General features: G+C 59.9%; 1 protein-coding gene across 5 annotated transcripts in view; it reads left to right on the forward strand.

The window, feature by feature from the left end:
- Positions 1 to 16761, forward strand: part of TYK2 (tyrosine kinase 2) — a 32306-nt gene extending 15545 nt beyond the window's left edge. For 4 of the 5 annotated variants that reach the window (XM_048831402.2, XM_048831403.2, XM_048831405.2 and 1 more), the window contains exons 6-24: positions 96 to 480; positions 1533 to 1727; positions 2470 to 2627; positions 2708 to 2828; positions 5276 to 5468; positions 5652 to 5758; positions 6032 to 6208; positions 6610 to 6697; positions 7002 to 7129; positions 7920 to 8055; positions 9195 to 9346; positions 9757 to 9907; positions 10348 to 10445; positions 11043 to 11235; positions 11775 to 11893; positions 12294 to 12466; positions 13174 to 13291; positions 13405 to 13515; positions 14381 to 16761. In XM_048831402.2, coding sequence (XP_048687359.1) covers positions 96 to 480; positions 1533 to 1727; positions 2470 to 2627; positions 2708 to 2828; positions 5276 to 5468; positions 5652 to 5758; positions 6032 to 6208; positions 6610 to 6697; positions 7002 to 7129; positions 7920 to 8055; positions 9195 to 9346; positions 9757 to 9907; positions 10348 to 10445; positions 11043 to 11235; positions 11775 to 11893; positions 12294 to 12466; positions 13174 to 13291; positions 13405 to 13515; positions 14381 to 14515 — 2938 coding nt within the window. In that variant the 3' untranslated portion in view covers positions 14516 to 16761. Of the gene's footprint in view, positions 1 to 95; positions 481 to 1532; positions 1728 to 2469; positions 2628 to 2707; positions 2829 to 5275; positions 5469 to 5651; positions 5759 to 6031; positions 6209 to 6609; positions 6698 to 7001; positions 7130 to 7919; positions 8056 to 9194; positions 9347 to 9756; positions 9908 to 10347; positions 10446 to 11042; positions 11236 to 11774; positions 11894 to 12293; positions 12467 to 13173; positions 13292 to 13404; positions 13516 to 14380 lie in introns of those variants that run through there. The other variant, XR_007353995.2, reaches the window with a different exon arrangement.
- The last annotated feature ends 879 nt before the right edge of the window (positions 16762 to 17640 follow it).

The following is a 17640-nucleotide window of genomic DNA, read 5'->3' on the forward strand; positions in this document are numbered from 1 at the left end:
ACTGCAGCTTCCTTTCTGCATGCTCTGATTTGCCATTTGCTCTCCCTCCTGTGTGATGCCCCTGCTGTGCTAACCTTCCCCCCTCTCTCTCGCAGCTTCAAGGGTTGCATCCCGCGCTCCTTCTGCCGGCAGATCCAGCAGAACAACTACCTGACCAGGTTCCGCATGAGGAATGTCTTCAGGAAGTTCGTGCAGCGCTTCCAGCGGCACACGGTCAGTGCTGGGAAGCTGACGGAGCAGGACGTCATGTACAAGTACCTGGCCACCTTGGAGAACCTGGCCCCCCGCTTTGGGAGCGAGCTCTTCCCGGTCCTTTCCTTGGAGACGGCCTCTGAGGGCGAGAAGGTGCTGCTCTATGTCAATGGAGGGCACACGCAGCTGGAGGGTGGCTGCGTGTCATCTCCCAGGGACAGGCCCGCCACCCACGAAGTCTTGGTCACTGGCACGGACGGCATTCAGTGGCGGACTGTCCCTGTTGAGGTAGGCTTGTACCCGGCTCCCCTGCCATGGGGGGCTGCTGGCTCCTACAAGAACCTGCCCGGCACAACGCAGATAGCACTGGCTCCTCTGCATTGGGGGTCGCAATGGGCGGTGCTGGCCCTATTCTAGCTAGGGCTGACCCCCTCTCGTTCAAAGGCACTGTGGCCTAGTGGATAGAGCCCAGGGCTTGGGCTCAGGAGATCTGGGTTCTATTCCTGGCTCTGCTGCTGGCCTGCTGGGTGAGTCATGGCTCCGCTCTGTGCCTCAGTTTCCCCATCAGTAAAATGAGGGTGATGGTCAGTGTTCGGGCCGGGCCTGGGTAGGAGCGCCCCAGCCGTGACAGGTCTGGGCCAGGGGAGGGGTACCCCTCTCCCCTGGCAGGTCCCTGGGCAGGCTCTTCCGCACCATGCAGGCACTCACATAGGTGATGGTTCTGACCTCCTGAGAGAGCCGCTGCTGAAAAGTGCTAGGCAAGAGCCAGGGAGCGGCTGCTAATGGCATGCGCCTGGGGAAACCCCCCCTCTCCGAAGGCACAGAATAGCCTGGCCCAATGAAGGAGGGTGGCATCGGGCCAGTGTGTTCAGTGCCACACAAGCGCTGCTAGCCCCAGGGACTCGCTCCGCTCTGCAAAGCATGTTTCTAGCCCTGGCAAGTGCTGAGAGTTCGCCCTGGAAATGGCACGCTCAGTCTTGCCTCAGCGCTGGCATGAGCCATGCCTGCTGCTGGAGTTGAAAAGGCTGCCTCTGGAAGAAGAAGGGGCAAGCCCAGCTTCCTGGGGCGTGCGGCATCTGAAACCTGGAGGGACGGCACCTGCTAAGGCCAAGTCAGAACTGATGTGGGACAAAGCGGTGGGGCGGGAGGTGCATGTGGCGGGGTGAAGGGCTAGATGCTCGCTGGTGGGAGCTGACGCCGTGAAGCCTGGAGGAACACTCACCTGTACTTGTGCTGTGGGAGAATGCAGGCCAGGTCTGGCCACCGCTTCACCTGCTCTGTGGATACTGCCCAGCCGCCTGGAAAGCCGGAGCTGTGACCCTGCTTTCTGTCTTCCGCAGGGTGCAGAAAGCCACCCCCACCGGAGTTATTTTGGGAGGAAGACTAGGGCCAAAGAGCTGGACCCCAAAGGGCTGTGTCAGCCAGTGGAGAGGAGCGAGGCCAAGTGGGTGCGCTTCTGTGACTTCCAGGAGATCACGCACATTGTCCTCAAGGACTGCAAAGTCAGCATCAACCGCCAAGACAACAAGTGCCTGGTGAGGGCTCTCCCTGCGTGATGGGTCTCTGGAGCGGGGACTATCTTCCTCTTGCCGTGGGGGCTAGTGGGTTAGAGCAGGGGGGCTGAGAGCCAGGACTCCCGAGTTCTCTCCCCAGCTCTGGACGGGGTGTGGGGTCTAGTGGTTAGAGCAGGGAAATCCTGGTTTCATCCCCAGCTCCACCTTGTGTGGGCTTGGCCAAGTCAATCCTGCATGGGTCTATTCCCTGGTAACTGGGGGATGTTACCACTGAATGTCTGTCCCATGCCTTGAGACCTGTGGCTCCGAGACAGTGCGAGTTGGGGGAGTATTTCTCCTTTCCCATCCCCCTGCCCCTTGGCAGCAGGGTCAGCCCATTGGAGATGGGAGGGGGCTGGCATTAGAGGGCAGACCAAGGAACAGCTACTGGCTCCCGCCCATCTCCAGGATGGGGGGTGCCGGGGAGGGGACCTAAGGGAGCTGTGGGTTGTGTGCAGAGGGGGTGAGGGTCAATACCAGAATCTTGGGGCTTTCCCATAGTGCATCAGGATTCCACAGGTGTTGCTGTTCCTGTTCCTGATCTGCCCAGCGGGGGGGAGTTCCAGCCCATGTGTTGAGTGCTCAGGGCTTGATCCTTGAACCACTGGCTGGCTCAGAAAGCGGAGCTTGGACGGTGAAGGGGGGGATGAGGCCTGGGCAGCCTCTCAGCCAGCCAGTGGTGACACCCTGTGGCTGTTCTCCCCCCTCCCCCCCCCCTCCCCAGGAGCTGGTTCTCCCGTCATACGAAACGGCCCTGTCCCTGGTGTCGCTGGTGGATGGCTACTTCAGGCTCACGGCCGACTCCAGCCACTACCTGTGCCATGAGGTGGCCCCGCCACGGCTGGTGATGAGCGTCCTGAATGGCATCCATGGGCCAATGCAGTAAGTGGCGCGTGCTGCCGAGCGGGAGACCTGGGGGCTCTGCAGGGCCTGGGCCTGTCTGACGCCTTTCCCGCCCCCAGGGAGGAGTTCGTCTTCGCCAAGCTGAAGCGGGAGGAGCAGGATGGTCTGTACATCATCCGCTGGAGCGTCCTCAACTTCAACAGGCTGATCCTGTCGGTGGTGAAGAGGGACCCTGGCCAGGTAAGGCAGGCGTGGGGTGAGCAACATCCATCCGAGATGGACTCGAATGAGCAAAGGCCCCGTGCGCGTGACCGCTGCTGCATTGGCTGTACATTCTTGCGCTATGCTCAGAGCTCCTGCCAGCACGTGTGGGTGGCGCACTCATCCTCTGCAGAGGGAGGACTGTGCGGGCGGAGGAGTGTCTTGTTTTGGTAGGGTTTGCTGGCGGGGGGAGGAGGCAGGTTAGAGCAGTGCCCTGGCACTTGGAGTGGTGTCGAGGGAGGGTTGGGATGGTCCTTGGTGTCATGGCGTCCCCGGGCGATGCTCTGGAACTGCTCCCTACGAAGCCAGGCAGGACTCTGGGGAGTCTCCTCTCTGGGAGCAGCCTGTCTGCAGGACACACAGCTCACCCGGCTCCACCTTCCTGGGTCTGACCTCGGAGCATTCAGCCTCCTCTGCCCCTCCGTGCGCTTCCCACAGTGAGTCCGCCCAGGTGGGGTCCTGGGGAAGCCAGAGGGTCCTGCCCCCCAACTCCGCAGTCAGACGGGACTCTCAGCCAGCCAGTAAAACAGAAGGTTTATTAGATGACAGGAACATGGTCTAACACAGAGCTTGTAGGTGCAGAGAACAGGACCCCTCAGCCGGGTCCATTTTGGGGGGCAGTGAGCCAGACAACCCCATCTGCCCTTCGCTCCATGTCCCCAGCCAGCCCCCAAACTGAAACTCTCTCCAGCCCCTCCTCCTCTGGGCTTTGTCCCTTTCCCCGAGCCAGGAGGTCACCGGATTCCTTTGTTCTCCAACCCTTTAGCTCTCACCTTGCAGGGGGGACGGGCCCAGGCCATCAGTGGCCAGGAAACAGGGTGTCGGCCATTCTCTGTGTCCAGACCCCTGCACACACCTGCCCTCTAGGGCTCTGCAACGACCATACACCCTTATCCCACCCCCTAGATACTTAAGAACTGCCTAGGGGAAACTGAGGCACCCCTACAGTATTCAGAGGAAACATTAAGAACAGTCCCGCTTCGTCACACTTGGTTCCCTGGAGAAGTTTGTTCTCCAGTCCAGTCCCGGCCCAGCCCTGTCTCCCACCCAGAGACTTGGTCTCGTTCCTGGGACGCCCTGCCAACTGCATGTCGGAGACCTAGTTTTCTGCTCATGAGACCCACTTGTCTTGAACCGCGTCTGGGCCGGGAGCCAGCCAGTGGCTCTGGGTGCAACAGGGGTTTGGGAGTGATGTGCTCCAGTTGGGCGCAGTCTGCAGACCCAGCGCTGAATGTGGAGTCCACGCGTTGGCGTGGCACGCAGCAGAGCCGGTCTCGCTCTGGCTGGTTTTTACTGCTCCCCCTGCGTTTGGAGGGGTTGGGCCAACCTGTGTCTGATCCGGGCAGCTCCAGGCATGCCAAAAATATGTGCAGCCACCTCTGGCGTGGAAAGTGTGGCGACTAATGGACACAGAACACAAGAGTGGGGCAAAGGGAGACTTAGAGCAAAGACACTGGGGTGAGCCAAGGGATTTTCCCAGGACCCCGAGGGGCCCAAACAGGCGCAGCAGACGGCATCTTGTCTGAAAGTCTCATTAGTCTCGCTCAAGTACACGCGTGTCCCAGCATGCAGCTGCCATGAACGCAGGGCTGCTTGGGCATGTGCCCTGCACACTCCCTTTCCCTGGCACCTCCAAGCCTTGCATGGCAGGTCCCTAGCGCAACCCTCCACATGATCGCCCTGGGGAACGCAGGCCACGATGCCAGCAGACACAGGGAGCCTGGGGGCGGCCGGTGCCAGAAGGAGCCTTGGGAGGAAGGCTGCAGCTGGTGCAGAATCTGGGCGTGCCGTGTATCCGGACGGGAACGTAGGGGCTGCCCTGGCGTCTCACTTGCAGTAAGAGTGAGTGCGTTCTCCTGAGCCGACCCAGTTACTGCAGGAAATGCTGGAGCCGAGCAACAATTTCCTTCCCAGTCTTGGGCGTGCTGGAACGGCCAGCGTAGGGCAGTGGCAGCAGACAGGCTTAACTGAGAGGCAGAGACCTTGCCCGGCCACTGTCTGAAATGGCAGCACTGCCCGGAACCCTGCTGCAGTCTCCTTGGTGAGCCTGGGGTGTGGCCAGCTGGCTGCAGCTCACATGGGAGAGATGCTGCTGGGCTGACTGCTTGGAGAGAGGAGCTGGAAGGAATGCAATGAAATCTAGGCAGCCCGTGGTAGTGAGACGCTGGTTAGCCAAGCGCAGGGGCCTGACCCCAGACCCTGCTGGAGCACGGCACTCTGAACCAGCAAGTGACTAGGGAGAAGCTGCAGGCCCCTGCTGCCCACTGATGGGTTTTCGTGGCATGGGTGGGTGACAGCAGGGTCCGCGTGCTCAGGCGTAAGACCGTCAATGGGGCATGAGCGTGCTGAGCAGGGGTTCCTGGAGCCATGGACGTTGGGTTGCCCTGTCACAACAGTCTCTCTTCCCCTTCCTCCCCCTGCCCCAGGGCTCCGGGACGCAGACCACCCCCACGTATAGGCAGTTCCGGATCCAAAAGAGAGGCGTCTCCTTCGTGCTGGAGGGCTGGGAGCGGGAGTTCTCCACCGTGCGGGAGCTGATGGACGTTCTCAAAGGCTGCACGCTCAAGTCGGGAGAAGAGAGCTTTGCTGTGAGGAGGTGCTGCCCGCCGAAGCCGGGAGGTACGACCCCCGTCCCAAGCCCTTGGGGAATGAGATTCTCCCCAGGAGCCTTTGGCAGCAGCCGGGGCTCTGCCCCAGCCCAGAGCTCCCATGTGCAGAGAGCCAGAGCAGAGTCTCCGAAATGGCTTGTGTCAAGGCTGATGGGGTCTCTGACCTCCTCTTCCTGTGGGCCTCTCCACACAGAGATTTCAGATCTGATCATCGCCCGGAAGGTGAAGGACAGCACCCGGCAGATCCTGAACCTGACCCAGCTCAGCTTCCACCAGATCCGGAAAAATGAGATCACCCAGGTTGGCCTCCCTGACAAGTGCTCGGGGGGAGGCTCCAGGGAGACGGGTCGGTGTCCTGGAGGAGAATCAATGCGCAAGGGAAGCTGAAAGCTGGTGCAATGGGGAGGACGGGGGAGCAGGTACCGGGCCTGGCCCAGCAACCCCATCAGGAGTAGGGGCTCAGCAAAGGCAGCAACTTCAGCCTAGGGCCAATCTCCCTCTGGACATGGTGGGGGGCAAGCAGGGTTCTCCCTGCGGCACCAAGTGACCCCCTTATTGCTGTCTCCCGTGCAGAGAGCTCACCTGGGCCAGGGCACCCGCACCAACATCTACGAGGGCGTGCTGCATGTTTGCGGGGGCGCTGGCGGGGACGATGAGGCTGAGTACTTCTCCACCGAGCAGAACAACAACAGCCGCGAGATGCACGTGGTGCTCAAGGTGCTGGACCCCAGCCACCGGGACATCGCTCTGGTGAGCAGAGCCCTGGGGATGGCGGAAGGGAGTGCCGGGCACCGGCTGCCTCACGCGGAGGTGCAGAGCCCAGCCTGCTGGCAGCTCAGGGCCGGAGCTCTGCAGTGTGTGCGGGACCCTGCCTGGGAGCCTCCCGATGGTGCCGTAGCCCAGGTGGTCCGTGGGGCGAGGAGGAGGGTACTCTGAATGTGGGGAGACAGTCCTGGATCTGGATAGGAGCCTGCGGGAGGAGGGGTGAAATCGCCACACATTGGTCCTGCTAGCAAAAGCCCTACCCCAAGCCTGCTGGCTGCAACTGCTGAGCTACCCCCTCTTCCCCACGCTTCGGTTAGCTGGCCCAAGGTAGCTGGCTATCCCAGGGACCGCGCGCCAGTACCTGACTTCCCCGCTTCTCTCTGCAGGCATTCTTCGAGACGGCCAGCCTCATGAGCCAGGTCTCGCACATCCACCTGGCCTTCGTGCACGGCGTCTGCGTGCGGGGCTCCGAGAGTGAGTAACGGCTCCCCAGCGCGTGGCCCTCCCCTGCACCGTCCCTCCCTAACAGCCTGCCTGGCCCTTTGTCCCTGCTGAGGGGCTCAGGGACCCTCTGAGAGGGCAGAAGTCTCCCTGAATGCCTCCCCGCCCCATCCGGCCTGTGCAGGGGGGGGTCTCATCCCAGCAACAGTTGATCAGGGTGCAACTTGCCAGCACGTCTGCCCTGAGTGTCCTCAGCTGGGCCTCAGCCTGCGGCCCTGCCTTGCCCTCCAGTGCCAAAGAGCTGGGCTGGTAAGGAACGGCCTCTTCTGCCTCTCAGATATCATGGTGGAGGAGTACGTCGAGCACGGCCCCCTGGATGTCTTGCTGCGGAAGGAGAAAGGCCGGGTGACCGTCGGCTGGAAGGTCACTGTCGCGAAGCAGCTCGCCAGCGCCCTGAGCTACTTGGTGAGAAGCTGTGCTTTGGAACTGGGCTCTTTCCCTGGGGCGTGCCCTGGTGCGTTCGTGTGAGGCTGCTCTGGAGAGCCCCGGGCTTCTTTAGGCACCTTTTGCCCCTGCTCCAGTCCCCGGGGAGCACCATCTGCCAGCATGCAGCTGGGTGTCCACTTCAGCAATGCAGATAGATCTGGGTAGGTCCTCAAACCCTCTCCCTCGCTGCAGTGTCCCAGCACCTCCCTACCCCTGGGAAGCACCAAGCAGAGGAGCGACTCACCCGAGGTTGCCCAGCGGGACGCTGGCAGAGCTGGGGCTTGAACCGAGGCCTGGCCCAGCCCCGTCGCCAAGGTGCACCGCTCGGTCTGAAACCTCGTGACTCCTCTGGTTACACGTGAACCGCGCTCCCTGGTCCGAGTGAGGCCTGGAGGCTGGAGAGAGCCGGGAGTGGACTGCTGCTGCCTCCCTTCCTTGCTAGGAGTGTGGCCAGCGGCTGAGGAGTGCTCCCACGCTTGGCAGCCGCTTGGAAAGGCTGTGGGTGGCGGGACGTAGCCCTGTGCAGAGCTGCACAAAGGCCGGTTCGGCCTGCTCCTGTTCTGCCCCCACGCCTGTTTCGCAGAGGGGGACAGAGGCAGGAAGCGAGTGCCTGCGTGCCGGAGCTGTGGCGAGGACCCAGGAGTTTGGTGCCTTGCTCCTGGCTTGGGGCCACCTTCCCAGCCTGGTCTTCAGACCCTGCGGAGCACCTGGGAGTACCTAAAGGGTCGGGGCTCCTCAGCTCTCACTGTTTCCTGTTTTATTTTTAAAGGAGGACAAAAACCTGGTGCATGGCAATGTGTGTGCCAAGAACATCCTGCTGGCCAGGAAGGGGTTGGAGGACGGGTTGCTGCCTTTCGTGAAGCTCAGCGACCCTGGGGTCAGCTTCACAGTTCTCTCCCGAGAAGGTACCTTCTCCTCCTGCCTAGTTCCCTCACTAGTTCCTAGTTCAGAGAGCGGTCACCTCCCCGTGGCAGCCTGTGCTTTCTTGCCAGGCTCTGCAGCGGGGATTCCTGTGAATTATGCATCAGCTGGGCTGAGTGCAATCATCCCAGGTTTCATTGGGAGCACTAGCCAGGCTTGGCTCATGTGCTCCTTTCTGACCCTGAGCGGAGCTGCGTGAGTCGCCCGCTCCGGCATGGATCCCATAAGCAAACAAAAGGCCTTTCTCCGGCACCTTCCCACCCAGGGGGTCCTCGATCAGTTGCGAAGCTACTCAAGGATTCGCTGCATCTGCCCCGATGTGCAGCCACCTCTGGGGTCTGCTGTCACAGCTGTTGGAACAGCGCACAGCAACGCTACGTACCAGCTGAGGACAGGAAGTGGAGGGATAGTTTTCGGTAGAAACAGTCAGGAGAATTGGATGCAGCACGTAATCATCTATGCTAGAATTTGGCCAGGGCCCTGGGGCCAAAAGAGGTGTGGGATTGGCTGTGACCAGGATGTTGTATCTCCACCATCCCCTGAGCACCATGCTGGAGTCCTGAGATCTGAGCCCCACTCCCTGCAGTGCAGGCCCCCCAGCCACACTGGGGTGAGCAATGACGCTGGGGGGAGAGCGCCTCCTACTGAGCCACCCATTCCATTACCTGTCCCCTACCCCTGTCTCTGAGGGGCTCGCCCTCTGCCTACAGCCCGGCTCGCCTTTGTGAGATGTGACAGGATTGGCGCACACGGTGGTGTGGGTTACACGCCCGTGGGTGACTCCGGCCACCAAGCCCTGCTCGTGGGACTTCTGTTTGGTCGGTGTTTGCTTTTGTCCTCTCCTAGCCAGGAGCCCGGACCCTCCTGCTCCCCCAAGCAGGGCTGGGGACTCGGCAGCCCTTCCTGCCAGAGCTGCACATGTGACTGGGCTTGAAACTGCCCTTGAAATGTGACCGGGGCCCACTCCTTTGGCGTCTCTGAAATTCCCAGCCTCTGCCTCTGCCCCATTTCTGAGGTCCCGCTGCAAGGGGCTCTCCCCAAACCCGAGTTCTTAGTGGTGTGCATGGTCGCTCAGGCAGTGTCCCTGCAGCAGCTATGAACCCCTCTTGCCTCTTCCCCAAAGAGCGAGTGGACCGGATCCCCTGGATCGCCCCCGAGTGCGTCCAGGATGTCAGCAGCCTCAGCACCGCGGCCGACAAGTGGAGCTTCGGCACCACCCTGCTGGAGATCTGCTTTGATGCGGACGTCCCACTGAAGGAGCGCACCCCCTCCGAGGTAACGCCTGTACCCCCCAGCCTGGAACGCACCTGTCCCATAACCTCAGCTATGCTCACGAGCTGCCCTCCAGCTAGTGACAAGGGTAGCTGTAGCGGCTGGAAACGCTCAGACTCTAGGCTAGCATCTCTTCTGAGGCTGGCGTGGCAGTGGGAATGGGACATGTGGAGTGGGGTGAATATCTGGGGCTCTAAACCCCACTGGGAAGAGGCTGGTCTGTTCTGTGGCAGGCCAGTGCTCCTCTGGGCCCCGGGGGGCTGCAGAGGAAACATTCACCGAGTGTCTTGAGAGACAGCAGGAGTGGGGGCCGTGTGCATTGGGGGGGGGGGGGGGGCTGTGTGGCTTGCCACAGCTGGGGTGCGGCTTGCTCAGCCCTGGGAGAGCTCAGTGGGACCCTCCTTTCCCCGTAGAAAGAGCGCTTCTATGAGAAGAAACACCGCCTGCCCGAGCCATCCTGCAAGGAGCTGGCCGCCTTGATCAGCCAGTGTCTGACATACGCCCCCAGCGAGCGGCCCTCTTTCCGGACCATCCTGCGGGACCTCACTCAGCTGCAGCCTCACAGTAAGCCCTCCTGCCCCCCGCCAGCTGGCAGAGCCCATGCGGGGACTGGAAACAGACTGAGGGAGACTTCCTGACTCCTGGATGGCTGCTCTGCTCTGTTTCAGGCCAGGCAGGGAGGGTGAGGGGCCCTCAGCAGGGATTGCAGCTCTGCTGGCATCTGCCGTGCGTCAATACGTGACTCTCCCTCCTGGCCCTCAGTAGAAGGGAGGACCCAGGCAAAACAAACCTGCCACCCCTGGAGCCTAGCCAGGCACGTGCAGCTACCCTCAGCCTAGCCCATGCCTCACACCTGGTGCCCCGCATCCTTCTGGCCATGAGGGAGCTCCCTTTGCTGCTCCTCGGCTGGCCGGAGGAGGTCGTCACTGAGCGAAGTGTCGCACTGGTGTTGTGTGGCTTGTGCCAGTCCTGTCAGCCACATGGCTCTTCTCCTTGTGTTCCAGACCTCGTTGATATCACCTCTGTGAGCCCTGACTTTCCTGTCTCGGACCCCACGGTCTTTCAGAAACGCTACCTGAAGAAGATCCGAGAACTGGGGGAGGTAAATTGCATCCAGAGCAACCCTTGGCCCTGGTTCAGTGGCACCATGTTGTTGCACCGACAGAGGGAGGTAGAAGTGGCTGCGTTTCCCGAGAGCTTGGCGGGTTCCACAAAAGGATCCAGGATTTTCGCCCCGTCACTTTAGCGAGGATAGGCTGTATGTCAGGGAAGTGAGAGCAAAGCCGCTGGCTGAGGCCCTGCAGCAGGAGGATGCTTGCTCTACCGGCAGGTTAGGGCGTGACTGCTGGCTGAGAGTGCTTGGACAGATGAGCCTCTCGTCTGCTCCGGCCTGTGTTTTTAGGTCTGCTCTGTGCGGCCCTGCCCCTGGGAAGCTGGGATTCCCTGGCTGTTACTGTTCGTTTCCAGCGGGGGGCCTCCACCCATCCCTGTCTAGCAGTGCTCTGTGGGCACTGCTCCCAACCTGCCACGAGCAGTCCTTGAGCTGGCTTCTGGCAGAGGACATTTCCACTGGAGACCTTTCTGTCTGAGGAGCTTTTCTGCCCCAGCTAGTGCGTCCCACTGGGGCCTCTCCCCGCATCAGACAGCTGGAGCCCTGCTCCATGGCGGGATCTCAAAGCCCCGTTTCTGTCTCTCCCAGGGTCACTTCGGCAAAGTGAGCCTGTACTGCTATGACCCCACCAACGACGGCACCGGGGAGATGGTGGCCGTGAAGTCGCTGAAGTCTGGCTGCAGCCAGCAGCTTCTCACCAGCTGGAAGAGGGAGATTGAGATCCTCAAGACACTCTACCACGAGAACATTGTCAAGTACAAGGGCTGCTGCAGCGAGCAAGGTACAGCCCAGCCTCCCCTGCGGAGTGGGGCTCCTGGGGGAGGATCGCAGCAGAGCGTTGTCTCCCCTAGTCCTGTGTGTGCTGCGCTGTACATGGCTCCCTCCCTAACAGCCCAGGGCACGTGCTCTATGGATACCCCTCCCTCTGTAGGCTGAGTGTGCTGTGGGGCTCCTATGCTTCCCCCAAGGCAGGGTTAACTATGCATGTGCCCCCCGAGGCTGTGGCTTGGTGCCAGAGAGGTTACGTCTCGAGTGCGAATCCCCAGGCCAGAGCAGAACAGTTGCACCTCTCAGTCAGCTGGCAGAAGGGAGCCCTAGGCACTCCCTGCAGAGGCTGCCCAGCTGCCCAGGGGTCACTCTCCAGGAGCGTGGGACGTAAGGCGTGAAGCTGCAGCATTGCAGGAGGGGGCTTAGCCTCTGGTAGGACAGTGGTGGGGATTCGGGCCATGGCTGCGTCCCCCTCGGACGTGCCTCTCTGCTCTGCTGCCTGCCACAGCCCATCCCGCCGAGTGCATCGCTCACATCTGGCTCCTCTTCCAGGGGAGAAGATCGTGCAGCTCATCATGGAGTACGTGCCCCTGGGCAGCCTGCGGGATTACCTGCCCAAACACAACGTCAGCCTGGCCCACATCCTCCTCTTTGCCCAGCAAATCTGTGAGGTAACGACAGGGCCCAAGCCAGGCAGCGCGTGGGGGACTGTGCTGATGCTGCCCCTGCCCAGGCGAGAAGGGGCTACACTGTGTGTCTGCTGCTCCAGAGCTGGGGTGGGGGCTGGGGAAACCAATGATTGTGCAGTGCAATGTCCAGGGGAAGGAGTGGGGTCCAGTGGCTAGAGTAAGGGGTCTGAGTGCTGGGACTCCTGGGGTTCTGCTGCCAGCTGTGGGAGGGGAATGGGGTCTAGTGGCTAGAGCAGGGGGGAATCTGGGCGTTGGGACTCCTGGGTCCTTTCCTCAGTTCTGTCACAGACTCTCCATGTGACCTTGGGCCAGTCCCCATCTCTCTGGATGCTTCATGTTCCTGGCTGCAGAATGGGGATAATCCGGTGTTTGCTCTCCACAGGGCATGGCTTACCTGCACTCCCTGCACTACATCCACAGGGACTTGGCTGCCAGGAACGTGCTGCTGGAGAATGAGAACGTGGTGAAGATCGGTGATTTTGGACTGGCCAAAGCCATCCCCGAAGGGCACGAATATTACCGCGTCTGCGAGGACGGAGACAGCCCCGTCTTCTGGTAAGTGTTGTGGTGTCCCAAGAGAGCCCTCCCAGGGGTCCCCATCTTTTCCCTCTGAGGGCAACGCCGGTAGCTTGCTAGCCATCCCAATGCCCTGGTGAATCTGCATTGTGTGGAGCTGACTAGCTGGCCGCCTCTTGTAAATAGAGAGGGTTGGCCTGATGAAAATATAGGTCCCAGCACAGCTTGGGTTGGAGCATTGTATGCTGGGACCTGTAGTCTTTGTGAGCCACACACAAGTACGTGCCTGTACACTCCATTGTACGTGCCACGTGTGAGCTGTGGTGGAAACGCAACCTGCAGGCTCAGTGCACGCGGGAACACCCGCAGGCTGTGTGCTCTGAGGGTTGGTCTGAAGCGCAGCCGTGGCAAGGACGATGACTGGGTAACCAGTGTCTTCGGCGACTGCCAGAGCAAGTCTGCCCAGAGACTGCATCAGAACGTGACAGCTTCCTTCTGTCCGCTCTCTGCCATGCCAGAGATGTGCCTAGGAGGCCCTGAGGAATGGGAAACTGCTGTCCGTGCAGGGTCTGGCCTGGGACTCTCTGTGCAGGGCCATGGTGCAGACTCTCTGTTGTGAGCCCCTTGGAGCTCAAGTGCCGTTTGGAGGGATTCTTGCCACGCTCTGGCTGTGGGTCCCTTGTGCTGATGCCCTATGGTTGCAGCTATAGCTTGATGGTGCCTGTCTCCCCTGCCCCACCCCGCAGGTACGCCATGGAGTGCCTGAAGGAGTGCAAGTTCTATTACGCCTCCGATGTCTGGTCCTTCGGGGTCACTCTCTACGAGCTCCTGACACGCTGTGACTCCAGCCAGAGCCCCCCGGTGGTGAGTGGAGAGGGACTGATGGGGGGGTTTCCTGCTCCTGGGGTTCAGTTTGCTGAACAAGTAACCAGCAGGACCCACCCCCACCAACCAGCTTTGTTCTCCCTCCCTCTTAGAAATTCATTGAGATGATCGGAGCGACTCAGGGTCAGATGACAGTGCTGAGGCTGATCGAGCTGCTGGACAGGGGGAAGAGGCTCCCAAGCCCGAAGGACTGTCCTTGTGAGGTGAGGCTGTTGCGGTGTAGTCAGCGCTGAGTGGCGCTTGTTAATAACTTCACGGGGTGCTACAGCCCATTCCATCCCAGCGGAACCCCGAGTGCTTCACAGACTGTACAGGGATCGCTTCTTCAGCCCCTGGAATGCAGCCACCTCTCATGTGGGACCTGAGGGCTACTTCCCGCTGCTCAGCAGCCTAGGACAGGAAGTGAAGAATCCACTGACGCGGCAGGGGGACGCAGGGAAGCAGAACTGACTCCCTTTCCCCTGTGACGCCAGGGAGAGCACCACAACTGTACAGGTGCTGGGCTCGGGCAGGCCCTCGATACGCGGAAATACTTGGTATGTCACAGACTGACATACTGAGGCAGTCTCTCTGCCTGCCCAACGGGGGCTTTGCCTCCAGAGGGCCTGGCTAAGGATTAATTGCTTCCACTCTGATTAGGAATGGAAGCAGTAGGCTGGCCTTTCTCCTACATGCTGCTAAAAGAATGCAGGGTGAAATCCAGCCCTTGCTGAAGTCCAGCGAGAGCTCTCCCTGGGATTCCACTCAGACTGGGCAAGCTTGAAGTCTCGCCCGCCAGCCGCCCTGCCCTGCCCTCGGCAGGGGCTCTGTCCTCCAACGCCCATGGCCACAGGCAGAGAGAACCCTCAGCTAGTGCAGTAAGGGAGCAGTGGTGGCTTCTGTTACTTGGGTTTGGTTTTGACAGGCTTTGGAGCAGGGGAAGGTGCATGTCGGCGAGAGGGCCGTTCCACGGCTGCCTGCTCACAGGCCTGTTCCCAACTGCCTTCCGGCTCGGGGTGGGGGCGGCTGCGTTGCGACGTGGGTTTGAGATGTGCTCCACCCGCCTTCACCTGCTCTTTCCTTCCTCAGATCTACTGCTTAATGAGAAACTGCTGGGAATCCAAAGCATCCTTCCGCCCAGCGTTCAAAAACCTCGTCCCCATCCTGAAGAGCTTCCATGAGAAATACAAGGCTCAGGCTCCTTCGGTCTTCAGCGTGTGCTGAGTGGGATGCTTGAACTTGCTCGGGGAAGGACCACGGCTGCCTTCAGCTGGAATCCCTCAGATGGAAAGGCCACTTCAAAGTGCTGGGGAGGGTTGGGACTTCACCACTTGCTGCCTCGGTGCTTGCTGCTGCATGGAACCGTCCTACGCGATCCGGTTTTCCACCTTGTGCCTTGGAGTCCCGGGAACCCTGTGTAAACAGAGATGGCTGGTGAAGCTTCTGTTGCCACTTCTGAAGTACGGACCTGCTGCTTTGGCCTGGATGCGTAGGCTCTCCAGTCAGGTGGATTTTAATCCCGGAAAGTGGTTTCCTTCTAGGCAGTGCAGCCAGAGGAAGCTGTGGGGCTGTCTAGCAAAAAGGGCAAACTGCCTTCCTGGCGCATCTCATCCAACCTCTTGGCTGGTGTTGGAGCTGTGCAGCCAGAGCATTGCGTGTCTTGAAAGGGGCGGACGTGTGCAAAAGCCTCCTTGGAGCCTAATGCGCCGCACCCCAGGCCGCTGTCAGGAGCTCCTGAAGCCGTTGCAGGGAGCTGTGGGGGAAGAGGCTGGAGCTTGAGGGGTGGGTACAGGCCTGAGTTTAGCCCTGTAATGCCGCATCTGGTGCAAGGGGAGGAGGAGGGTGTATGGTTAAGATGGCTGCCGAGTGAGGGCTTGAAGCATCGTTAAAAAAGATACACTGGGCCTGTGCCTGCTCCCTCCTCCAGCTGGACGGGCTCCCAGCCTGCCCTGCTCTGTGGTGCGTTTGCAGCTTGGGAACGGGCCTGTGCCCTGCCCGCTCTTCACTGATGCTTTGGTCTTTGAGCTGGGGAAACCTCTGGCCCATCCCCCAGCTGCTTGGGCTCTTGCCTGGTTTGTACCATAAAGCACCACAGTGCCTGCTTCCTCCGGCAACCCCTGAGCCCTGGCAGAGGTGCTCTGCCCCCTGGCCTGTAACCCCCTGTGCAGCTGCCTGTGCCCCCCTCTGCTCCCATCTCTCCTTGGGCGGAGAGACGTTCCCCCATCGAAAGACCCCGGGGGCAGGTGCAGGCAGACTGACGGGGGCTGCCCTCTCCGCATTGCCTGCGGGGCCTGGCTTTCTCCAGGGCTGTCCCCTCTTGCTGTACAGCAGCTGACCATGGCCTCTGCTGGCCCTTCAGTCAGAGGCCTTTCTTTGCTCCAGGGTAGCCCTTTGATGCACTCCTGCAGCCTTGGCTGCCACCCAGCGAGCAATGAGGGGAGCTCCTGTGCCCCCCGTAAGGGCTGCTTGGGGTCCACATCTTGGCCACTACCCCCATTCACGGGGAAACCTCCCTGAACAGGCAGCAGCTGTCCCAGCCTGTCCGTCCATGTCTCTCGAACGCCTTGGTGAGCGACGCCCTCCTGTGCCCCCCAGGGCTGCGTGCTCCAAAGGGACGTACCAAGGCCATTCGCTCGGCTGCCGCTGTCCACATGCCAACCAAAGGTTTTTCCCGCCTCTCCCAGGGGCCAAGCACTGTGAATTAGATCATGTGGTCGGGGAGGGGGCTGGAGTCTGCTGGCCTTAAACCAAATTCAGATCACAAGACACGAACTGCCTTTATCTGCCCACCAAATCACAGCCCCGTCCTGTCCTCTGGCTACCTAACGCCAGCGTTAGCCGAACTGGTCCTGAAAAAGCCAGTACGCCCTGGTTGTGGGGCTGTGTCTAGAGAAGCAGGGCAAACACCATCCAGTCGAATGCCCTCTTGAACAACAGGGACTGCTGGGGTCGCGTGTGTGCTCGTCTTGATGTCTGAGATTCATTCTCCATGCGCTGCAGAGACTGCTGCGATGCCATCTTCGGTTATGTTGCAAAACCCAGTGGAGGGACGGCTCAAGCCTTGAATGAACAAGGCCTTAGCTCCATGCACTGCCAACATCCACTCAACCAGCATGCATGTAGCCTTTAGTGTTAGTTGCTCACTCTCTCACCTAAATGCCTGGAATGTATTTTCCTAAGGAAATGGGTGTGGGCTATACCCAGCCCATCTGACTCTGCAGAACATTTGGGGTCTGTTGGTTCTCTCTCCTCCAGGGATGATCACCAGCTTTGAGCAAGTGAACATTTGTGGCACTTTATTACTAAAGAAATGTTAGCAGTTGGGTGTCTCAGTTGGTTGGTCTTTCAAATGTGATTTCTGGAGTCCCCTATCCCTCAATCTCTTGTAGCCACAGGCTCGAGAGCAGGTGATAGGGCCTGGTGCCCAGCCTCAGAGCCGAACAGATTTCAATGAGGTCAAGGAGCCAAAGTCAATAGGAGCCAAAAGCCTGCACCAAGGGAAATAGTCACTCAAGCGCCAATCCCACTGGCCCTGAGGTGTTTGCAGTCCAGGAAGGGCTCTGGCATTGGAGCAGCCAGAGCTGCTCCCACTTCCCTCCCTCCCTCCCTCAGCAGCTCCAAGGGCACGTGGCTGTATGTCAGAGCTGCTCCCACAGTCTCCCATTGTAATGGGGCCAATGCTTCAGTTTAAAAATCACAAGACACGGTCAGGGAATGCACTTCCGATTTCATAATCAAAGATGCATTTTCTTAACTTAGTGACCCTTGAGGGCTACAGATTGGACACCACTGGCCAGCCACTGCATTGGACAGCTGTGGTCACCTGACCTCTCCTCCTCTTCTCAGAGGCTGCTACATGAGAAAATCTTCCTTTAGTATTTGTAACATACCTCTAGTCTTGCCTTTGTATCTTGCCACTGTATTTCCACATACACAGCTCTTCCCTGACCAGTCTCTCTGTCTCCAAAGGCTCGTTATCTCCTGGCCTGGACAATTAGTGAGGAATCTTCTAATGCAACCAGTTTGTTGGTTTGGTTCAAAGTAAATAAAAGGCTTGGGAAGAGACTTGTGTGTATAAAAAGTGCAATGTTTTTGTAAAGGATGGAGGGTCATTTTGCCTGAGTTAGCAAAGGTCATTCTTTCTAGAGGGAGGCCTTGGACTTATTCCTAAAATGATGCTGTTAAACTGTATAATGGTTGATTTCCCCACCCCTTATTTATTGTTGTCTGCTATGTAAACGCCATTGAAATAACCTCTGCAGTGAGCCATGTGCCTGGAGTATGGAGCAATGCTGCCTGCCTCATGGGTCCATCCTGCACCATGGTCTGCGTGTCAACCTTTACGCAAA

Source organism: Caretta caretta, chromosome 20 (assembly GCF_965140235.1).
Source record: "Caretta caretta isolate rCarCar2 chromosome 20, rCarCar1.hap1, whole genome shotgun sequence".
NCBI lineage: Eukaryota > Metazoa > Chordata > Testudines > Cheloniidae > Caretta > Caretta caretta.